Below are 10,454 nucleotides of genomic sequence, written 5' to 3'. Positions count from 1 at the left end.
AATATGGAGGCCTTCCCATTACCTAAAGGTCAAAGGTTGAAATGTCTGCATCATCCCTGAGTTGTTGAAAAGTGCTGGAGCAAAACACTGACTTGCTTTCTCCACATTCATGATAAAACTGTTTGTTCCCACTAAATTCCCAAAATGTAAATTTGACATCTGGACACTATTCAAACCCGTACGGCAGATTTGCGCTCAGAACTGAGTCTAATAAAACTGACAGCTCATGAGAAACAAAAAATGACCTTTTGGAGACAAATCGGGGCCATTTACTGCACAATTAAATTCCATTCAGCAGTTTTACAAATGTTCATAAAAATGTTTTATTTTATTTTTTTTTTTACAAATGCTAATGCTGTGAAACTGAAACATGTCTTACATTACAATGTCACGTCATCATCATAAAGCTGTCCAACAAAAACCAAACCATGACAGAGGACTGTAACCTGGCAACAGCGTGACAGACGGAGGTGATGTAGAGGAGAGGGGGGAAAGGCTGGTCATGTGAACTGGAATGGCATACATACATACTTACATACACACATGCTTGTTTACATAAATAGATACAGTGTAAAAACAGGAGGCACAGTCACATTGGGATCATACAAAGTTCATCTGTCAGTAGGTACAAAATATGACCAGCTGTTCAAAAAAAGATATTTGCTGTTATTGCATTGCGCAGGAAACAGCAAACAGCTTTTTTTGACTTCTTTCCAGGTGGTTTAACAGTTACAAGTTTACAGTGAAAGAATGTTTTTGCTAAAATGAACAGCATCTTTATGTTTTATATGGAAACATGTTGCTGCTGCCCTCAGGCAAAGTGACAATATTAGGTTTACCAGCCAGGGGGCAGTAGAGGACAACCCAGCTCACAGCTATATTAGTATGACATTTTTCTTCTTGAGTGAGTTATACATGAGCTCAGTGTGATTCTCGTTTACCACTTTGGCGAATTTGCTTGATCTGTTATGACAGGGACAGAGTAGTCAAATCTGAGCGTTGACAGAACATAAAAGTGACATTTTAGTGCCGTTAGCTTAATTTAACTGTATTTTTCTGGCTTTACAAGATAGGCTGATACATCAGCTGAAAGAAATAATTAGAAAAATCCCTTCCGAGTCTTCCATTGAAGTGGCTGACCTCGAGGGATTAACTGTGAGCATGTTTGTCAGACAACAGAGGTGAGACAAGGTAGTAAAGGAAAACCAGATGGTCCAGTTGGGAAAGAGGTTCCACCCTGCTGCAGCTCTCACTATTGATACACGCTCAGTTGATTCATTATCATCTATTATGTATTCTAGTAAAACAAGGAAATCATGCTTTAAATACCGTAAATTCTCAAATAGTGGCCTTTATTTAGCTCAGTGGCAGAGAAAACCATTTGCACTGTTGTCTTGATAAATTCAGTATAATGTCCATTTCCACAGCACTAATTCTATCAGTACAACAGTCTCGTCAGGTGTTCTACTTTGCCTTTTTCCCCCAAACGATGCTAAGCAGCCATGAATGAAACTCAACACTTCCTCCAGAATTTTCCAGAACAGGACCTTTGTAGCATGTAATTCCCCCCCCCTGTTCTCTCTCAATCCCAATGTTTCCTGTCTCTCTACACTGTTGACTGTCGAATAAAGGCAAAATGCCAACAAAATAAAAGTCTTGCAGCCTTCCCTTTATAGGTAGGAAAAACAACAGGTGTTATGTGTTTTGTTGATGGTAAATGAACATTATACTAAATTTACGATGTGAGCTGTTGTAGTAGGTAATTCCACCCCCCTCAATGTGTTTTTTTACCTGGCTTTTATTAGTGACCGGCCTTTATTTGTTCATGCTGGCCATGCTTTTTTGAACACCGGCTTTTATTTGAGAATTTACGTTATTTAGATTTTCTGCTATGTAACAAAGGGGGAACTCTGGTTATGAGTAATCAGTAGTACTTTTTGCTCTGTCTCTCCTCCTCGCTGCCTTCCCTTTCCATCATGTCAGGCAGATACGGCAGACATGAAAGCCCTGAGAAGGTTATTGAACCGATGAGGCAGGGCAAATGTTTCTGGGCATGTGTCCACCTCTGAGCGTCTCTTATGATCCGGTTCATTCTGAGTTCGCCCCGGTGTTTAACATAGCATGTGTGTGTTGTTCCCAACTGGAGTGGAAATATTACTGATTTTACTCCATTGCACCTGGAGTAGAGTCGTGCACCAAAACAGCTCAAAGCATCCCACTTTGGCTGCTACAAATAGCACTCAGGCGTGCTACTGTACGCATTAGGCTGGACATGAGGCGGGTTGGAGTTTGACATCTCAACTGTCAAAAAAAACGTTTGTCCAGAGCTCTACAGAGAGCCTGAAGTAGTGATGAGGACGTTGCGGCGAGAGGAAAACAGTCCGACTTCATTTTTGAGCAGGCTGAGATCATATGTTCCATCCTTTTTAGGCATATTCTTTTAATTTATAAACATACATAAATGTGCATTTAATGCAAAGTATGACTGAAGTTTAGTTTCATCTTTTTGTCAAATGCATTTAATTTGGTTTTCAAGAGAAAGAAACCCATTTATTTGTCTGTTGACGTCCAAAAGAGCATCCAAATACTTTCAAATGTTGTAGAGGAGAATGCAAAACAGGCTGGATATTTGTCATGTGTTTCCGTCAGGCTTCAAATATCAAAATCCAAGTCACACCATGACTGTCCTTAGTGGTTTGTCTGTCTGTCCCATGGAAGTAAAGGAGTAACCGAGACAACAAAGTCTCTATGGGGATGTCAGAAACCTCAGATGTTCCCATCTTGTTTGGCTACAGCGTCTCAAACAGAAAAGGAACGAGTGATTGTGTTGACACAAAAGGACACACGTGCATACACACATATACACTCACACACACTGTATGTGCACACAACCAAGTCCGAGGCGTCCGAGTCAAACTGCCGTGAGCATAATCCTGCCTCAATTCTTTCTTTTGTTTTCATCCAAATCAAACAGAAAAAGATCAATGTATTCAAACATGTGTGTAATATATAGATTCATATATAATATATAAAAATTCCAAAAAAGTAAAAATAAAAACTGCAAACCCAAAATGAAAACATTTGAGAGCAACGAAACAGGGTGAGGAATAAAAAACCAAAAGTTTGGAGTCCTACACAGAGGTTTCAGACTGTAATCGCAGGACAAACTTGTGTGACTTGGGGTCGATGTATTCCTCTGACATCTGGATGTAAGGGATCTTCTTTGATGTCACCACCAGGCTGAAGTCCATACACTTGAGGAGGAAGACGGAGCCATCTTTCAGGCCGCTGGTGACCGACGCCTCGCTGATCAGCGTCCACTGACGGGCCAGCCAGTGGTCCCGGCTGTACTGCAGGGTGGGACCTGGGGTCAGGTAGCTCTCCAGGAACGCCTAGGGGGTGGGGGGTGGATTATATACAAACACACATCTGTCATTTCTGTAGTATTTAATCTTAACAGCCAATGAAACCCCTCAAAAAAATCCCGAATGTAAACATGGCGGCCACGTGTTAACGTCAGAGGTCTGACCTTGGGTGTCATGTTGTTGGTGATGCAGAAGGCCAGGTGCTGCTGGATGCTCTCCATGCTGTGGCAGTGCTGCTGCTTGGTGGTCCTCAGGTACTTCTGCAGGGCGCGAGCCATGGATGGGAAGATGGCTTGTGCTGCCTCTCGAGGGTCCATCACGTCCCCTGGAGCCTTCTTCTGCTCCTCCTCCTGCATGCGCTTGATATGTGTGAACGCCTCCTCTACTGCCACCACCAGTCTGGGAGGAAACACAGTAAACAAAGCTTGGGGGTTAGTGCCTAATGATGGAGCAATACAATTTCTGCATCACCTTCCTGATACTTTTAGGGAGACATTCTTCCTAGTTCATAGGCATGGGGCTAGATGGGCCCCCACCAAGAATTACAATAGCCCCACTGTAGCCCAGCCAAGAAATTAATAGACGTTTGAAATACAAAATCCTGCCTGATTTCCTTTATTCGGTTGCTGTCTCTCCCATCCTCCTGTTGATTCGGTCCCCCAATTGCACCCCCAATTACCATAGCAACCCTCCATGTAGTGGAATCACCTGGGAGAGTTGACTTTGTGACACAAGATGTATTTACTGTAATAACAGATTTTTTGGGGGGACAGCAGAAACAAGCTCTAAACACAACACTGACATATTATCACCTTGAAGTTGCTATGGTGGAGTCGTGTTCCTGGAGACCTGGGGAATAGTCTGATATTCCCTCTCCTTTTAGCTCTGTTTTGGTCTCCACCAACTCCTGAGGGAAATATCTGGCTCTTTAGCTGCTCCACTATGTTCACTAGTTAGTTGTTAGCTTTGTTTGTCTGCTGTTTGGTGCTGAGCAGGTAGAGCTTTTTAACTGCAAACAGCTGCCTGCTGTGTCTGTAAACAACGCTATTAGAGTGTTGAGAGTGAATCAACACAGTAACGTAGCGGGCCCTAAAACCAAAACAATGAGCTGAAAGATGCTAAAAAGCTTCAGAAAGCTGAGGGGAACTACAGAATCTGGCAATCTAGTAGTCATGTAATCCTTCGTAATGTAAAAATATTGATTATAGCTGCTTTAAGTAAATTTTTCAGTTTTAAGTAAAAAGTAATCTACTCACTTTGCTTTGGTTTACTAGCAGTTTGATAGTAATTAAACGACCTCATCAAGAGGAACCAGAAACTAGTGAAAATGAGAAAGTTAAGGCAGCATAGAGAGAGAGAGTTAGAACAGTGGAGGGAAACCACCTGTGACATGCTACAGTAGCTCCTCCACTGCTCTCCTCACACCTGGCAGTGCTCTGTTAGTGGCAGCCAGAGGAAGGACCCAGCCATAAGAAAGTACCCCCCCCCAGAGTTTCACTCTGAGCTGGTATGAGTGGGACTCCTAGCTGGAATATTTTGTCACTAAAGATGCAACTTTTTGTAGGTATGTACTATGGCCCCTGCCTGTGTTGTTCCAGTCCAGCCAAACCACAGCAAACATGGCAATTTTAGACTCCTTCAAATATTCCTCCATAAATGCTTGAAACAATTTAAAAGTTACTCCATGGATTACCTTGCTCTGCGTTTGCGAACACGCCTCTCGTGCTCAGCGTCCTCGTAGTACAGCTCGTTGTGGCTGGTGTCTCTGCGGCGGGCAGCCGCTGCGATCATGGCTCTGGACTGGGAGTGGGCAAGTCCAGCTGCTGCATTGTTCCCCGGACCTGTCATGACAAATAGATAAGAGAGGAATGGTTACTGTGTGTGTGTGTGTGTCTCTCTTAATCTCGCAGCCTTAGAGACTAAGGTAAAGGAACAAAGAAATCCTTGGTGATGACATAAAGTGCAATGTGCTTTTAGAGTGGAGGGGTGGATTATTAATGCATATAAACCTCGGTCCATTTCCTTTTATCACCAGCAATATTAAAACCCCAGGAGCTGACGTGAATAGCCACATAAAGTTGTCATTTTTAATTGTTCCAAACACTGTGGTCATTGTAAATTCTAAAACACACTGCTCACCCACATATGGTTATTGATATTCAAGCATTCCCTTTACTCTGGCACTTGATGCCTTCAGGAGGCACGGGGCATCCAATTAAAGAAGTATCTCGGGCAACTTCAAAAGTTTGCATTTTTGGAATTAGGCTAGGAGGCTGCTGATGAACCCTGCCCAATGTTAATGCAGGTTAAAATAAGGCAGAGCTGGTGAATTATTAATGCAGGGCAGGGATCGTGTATGAACAGAATAATTCATGGACAGAGTTTTCAGCATTACTTGGTATTACTATTACAATTAGATGGGATTTACGGGTGAGAAATGTTATGCTGAAAGCCATGTGTTGGCTGTCAGGAGTAGGTACTTAAGTTACTTTTATAACTTAGAATTTTGTATGTATGATTTTTTAACACTTTTTTGTAAGGAAGATTTAAATGCATAAATAAAAAGAAAACAAAGAAAGAAAGAAAGGGAAATACAATCAGAGGAGGGTAGAGTGGCCCAGAACTGTACTCACGTAAAACTAAATAATTGAATTTGCTTGTTGTCTCCTGTATTATATTAAGATTTGGCAAATCAGATACACATGGACCAGGTCTATTATGTCACAAAGTAAATATAAAGAGAGTCAATATGTTACAGTGTCCTTAAACTTTTATCATTCCAGTATAAATGAGTCCCACCAGCAGACCTGGGATCAGCAGACCAGCTCCTTAACATAATGCGCAAAAAATAATAAATAAATAGGTTAGCGCGATTAATGTATCCAAATGTAATGATTTTTCTCTAAAAATATACTTAAACAAAACTATTTCAAAAAGTACAATTTACTCAAAAAAGTTACTTAGGTACATAAAATGGAGTAAATATAACTCATTACTACTCACCTCTGCATACAATACACTTTGTTATAAGTATTACATTTGTATGTATGCATTAACAGTGTCATAATTAAACATATAAAAACATCTGTGTTGTGATTTGATTTTAATGTGGCATGGAAAAACATGTCACATAGAAAAATAAATTAATTCAGTTAATAAAGACAAACACATTTTCATTTTATTGTGACAGGAAACACATAACAATGTGTATTGTATTTCACTTTGTTTCTTTGTTTGATTTGGTTCTATTTAGGCATTTTAAATCTTCCGTATTTTAGAGGATTTATTTGCAAAAAACACCTTTTTTCCACTGGGATTCATTTCCAATTCCCAATATCTAGAGCTGAGAAAACAATATGGAGACCAAATAACTGTCAGGTTATTAATGTCAGGCATCATAAAATCACCTGAACCCATTTGGATGCAGTGTAATTGAGTGTTACGGCCGCTTTGCGCCTAGGGCTTCGCCACTCTTTAATCAAGGAAAGATTATTGTCTGTCCCTGAGTTCGACTTATTTATTACAATGTCGGCGCGGCTGCAGAAAGAAAGGAGTGGGAAGTAAAAGCTCCAGACAAGAGAGAGAGACGGAGAGGTCTCTGAGCAGCTGCTACAGGATGAAAATGAAGGAGGATGAGACACGAGAGAGAAATGACAAGACCGGCAGCTTAATAGCTATTGATTTATCAGCCATCTCTGTGCTGTCTCCCACTAACATTTGAGAGGAGGCAGAAGAAAGGACGGAGATAAATGGTAACAGAAAAAAACCCAAAAAGGGAGTCAAGTTAGTGCACTTAAATGAAGCTTGAGTACACTTAAGGGAGAGCAATAATTTAATAGAGGGTTTGTATTACATTCTGTCAGCTGTTGTAAGGACGACTTTGAACTGTTTCATTAAGCTGTGCCATGCAAAGAGTGAAGAGGAGTGGAGAAGAGTGAGTGGATCCACAGTGTAAGTGAGTGTGTGAGGCAGTCGGAGTGTGTTTCACTCAGTGACATTACTTCTGTGTGAAAAGGAGGCTTTCGTTTAGCTTCAAGGACATCTAACTGGGGATAAAGTGAACACCAGCAGTCTGTGAGGGTACTTTAGTTACTAGCAGCGTTGCCTTTACTTACTGTCCAAAATGTAGGCTTTCAGTTTAGCTCTAGAGATGTCTTAAAAGGGTTAGCGTCAGTGTAAAGAGAGACATAAGGAGAGGAGAAAGTCAACATTTAAACAAAGCAGTTGCTCAAATCTCATTCCCACCTGCTCAAAAGGTAGCAGAGGGTGTATTGAGACATATCAAATAACCACACCTGTATTTTTGCATGTTGTAGCACATTAACTACAAATCACCCGTGCTTTATATATGACTGTCAACAATTTTCCAATTATTATATGTTAATATGTTTGCAGATCGATTTCCTTCCTTCGAGGCAGCCATTTGTTTCAGCACATTCCAGTACAGTACGGAAATCAACTTGCAGAGACTTGAAATGTGCTTTAGATGGGTAATCTGTTACAGGGAGCAACTCAGAAAAGTAGAATTATTGTTGCGTGCTAATGCAGTCTTGAAAAAGAAAAATATACACAAATTTCAAGTAGCTGCAAATGTCAGGTTCCAGCTTCTCAAATGTGAATATTTGCTGGTTTTCTTCTTTAATACACTAATATCTTTGAGTTTTGAACTGTTGGTCAAACAAAACAAGCATTTTGAATATGTGAACTTGGGCTTTGGGAAATTGTGACCAAACAATGAATCCATTAGTTGAGAAAATAATCGACTCATTAATCAATAATGAAAATCCTTAGTTTCAACCCTAGTTGCATTACATTACAGAAGTTTCAAGTTGCTGAAAGGTGAATTTCATATCATAGTGAAATGCATGGAAATCAATGGAAGTTATCAAGAGAAGAAATTAATCTAGAAACAGTAGTTAATGGGCTAAGACACGCAAGACCGCTAATATGTTCTTTTAAGAGAAGACAAAATATGCAATCTAAATCATCGAGAGCTAAAGCGTTAAATATAAAACAAAAACAACTAAGTCGATTAAATGATTAGCAGATCAACAGAAAGTGAATCGACAACTATTTTGAATTGATTAACTGTTTCAGTCATTTTTTCATTTTTGGGTTTTGGACTGTTGGTTAGATAAAAAAGCAATTGGAATACATCATACATCTGGGAAATTATAATGGGCATTTTTCACTATTTTCTGACATTTCATAGACAATACGACTAAATCGAGAAAACTTCCAGATCAGAGCAAACAAAGACGCAACATGGAGTTCAAAGACATCCCACTCACCCTCAGCAGGAGCTGCTGGGAACTCACCATCCACGTTGTATACCTTGAGGCCGGCCAGGTGCTTGGCTGCGCGGGACTTGGAGGCGGAAAGCAACGCGGGGTTATGGACTGGGAAGTCACAGTAGTAGTGCTCTAAGATGGCCAGAGCTGCCCGCTGAATGCTGGAGAGGAGAAGACGGAAGAATTAAAGATAAGCTTTATCCAAGGGAAATATTTTAATTAAATTCTAGGTAGCTTTATGCCAGTGTGAGAGGTGGCGCTCTAAAAATGGAGATAGAATGTGAGAAACATTAGCCATGGGATGTTTTTCACACGTAATACCAAATACCAGGAAATCCCTGCAGTAATTCTACAACTTCTTGCTGAATACAGAACAGTAAATAAGATAGGAGAGGGCAAAACCAGAAGGAAGTATTAGCCCCAAAGATCTTTTTTGGCTTTCTTTGCCAAACGACTGAAAAATTGTTCTCGTATTTCTTGAGGATAGCAAGTATCATCTGCTGAGTGGTAGCAGGGAGGTGGAAGGGCAGCAAAAGGGAGAGAAAGGCTTTCAAATGGCTCTCATGTGGAAAATGTGAATTCATTACACACTTGTACAGAATAATCATAGGGTGTTGAACAGAACTCCAAAACAAAATGAGAAAAATGAAAGAAAAGAGAAACTACAAGTGTAGAAAGAGGGGGCACTCCTTAATGCCCTTAATGCTGTGACACCAAAGTCATACAAAACACAGAACACATCAAGACACTTTTCACACACACTAATCACAGAAGATAATGCATTAGTGAAAAAAGAAACACTAAAAATAAAATAAATCAACTCCTGGGTAGTCAGATACAGCCACACTGTTCATTTAAAAAGACGCATCACATGGGAAGGGATGAAAGAGGGACAATTTATTTATTTATTTTTTTAATGGTACATTAACAGAGAGCAACATGATCAACAATTCTCTGGAACTTCATTCATTCAGAGCTCCTGACTGTAAATAGCAAATCAGATTTTCGCATTTCCTTGTTGCCCTATTAATGTGATTTTGTTTCATAAACGGCAGCTCTTCCTGCTCATATCCATTTCCCACGATGTTTACTATTTCCCAAACCAGTTACAGTAACAAAAGACATCATGTCTGTTCTTATCAAGTTGTGACCGAATTAAAAAGTCTGTCCATGAGACACGTTTTATTTGGTTTTGAGAATGAAAATACAAAACATATGTAGGTTACAAGCCTAGTTTGGAACTGATAAATGACTCCTTGCAGTTTTCTGCAGTCCATACTGAAGATCTCGGTCACACGTGAGTGAAACAATATCAGATATGGGACACTTTGAGCTGCATTGTGATGGTTGCCATAGTTGCCATATACAGACTGACAACCAAGACACAGGAAGTGATGTTTGACATGACAGGAGACAGGTGACGAGAGAAAGAGCGCGAAGCAAGAAAGGGATTAGTTAAAAGCCGTCAGAGACTGATGTGTGCTCCTGAGCAGCAGCCATTGCCCAGATCCTGATGCTTTACACTGTGGATCAGAGAACATGCCAGGTCTTGTCCTTCATAACAGAGCACTATTAAACCATTTGTACACAAGCAAGGTGTTTTCACATGTTATACAACATAAATCATTGGTTCTTTTTCAATATTCTGCCACTGTTTTCCTGGAAGTGAGCTACATTAGAGGCTGAAGCGAGACTTTTGAAAGAAGACATAACACATTCTTCCTCTTACGAATGAAAAGTTAAACTCAAAAGCAATAAAAACTCTTTTTACACTGTTACACTGCGTTTAAGCATTTAC

General features: G+C 40.3%; 1 protein-coding gene across 7 annotated transcripts in view; it reads right to left on the bottom strand.

The window, feature by feature from the left end:
* Nucleotides 1-298: 298 nt before the first annotated feature.
* LOC122872260 (vang-like protein 1) overlaps nt 299-10,454 on the bottom strand; it is a 54,300-nt gene continuing 44,144 nt past the window's right edge. For 5 of the 7 annotated variants that reach the window (XM_044188233.1, XM_044188234.1, XM_044188235.1 and 2 more), the window contains 5 exons: nt 8,684-8,817; nt 7,481-7,519; nt 5,059-5,206; nt 3,530-3,764; nt 299-3,392 (listed from right to left, as the gene is read on the bottom strand). In XM_044188233.1, coding sequence (XP_044044168.1) covers nt 3,132-3,392; nt 3,530-3,764; nt 5,059-5,206; nt 7,481-7,519; nt 8,684-8,817 — 817 coding nt within the window. In that variant the 3' untranslated portion in view covers nt 299-3,131. Of the gene's footprint in view, nt 3,393-3,529; nt 3,765-5,058; nt 5,207-7,480; nt 7,520-8,656; nt 8,818-10,454 lie in introns of all 7 variants that reach the window. The other 2 variants (XM_044188237.1, XM_044188239.1) reach the window with 2 other exon arrangements.

Source organism: Siniperca chuatsi, linkage group LG24 (assembly GCF_020085105.1).
Source record: "Siniperca chuatsi isolate FFG_IHB_CAS linkage group LG24, ASM2008510v1, whole genome shotgun sequence".
Taxonomy (NCBI): Eukaryota; Metazoa; Chordata; class Actinopteri; order Centrarchiformes; family Sinipercidae; genus Siniperca; species Siniperca chuatsi.
Note: the sequence above shows the minus strand (reverse complement) of the source record. Positions and strands in the feature narration are given on the sequence as shown.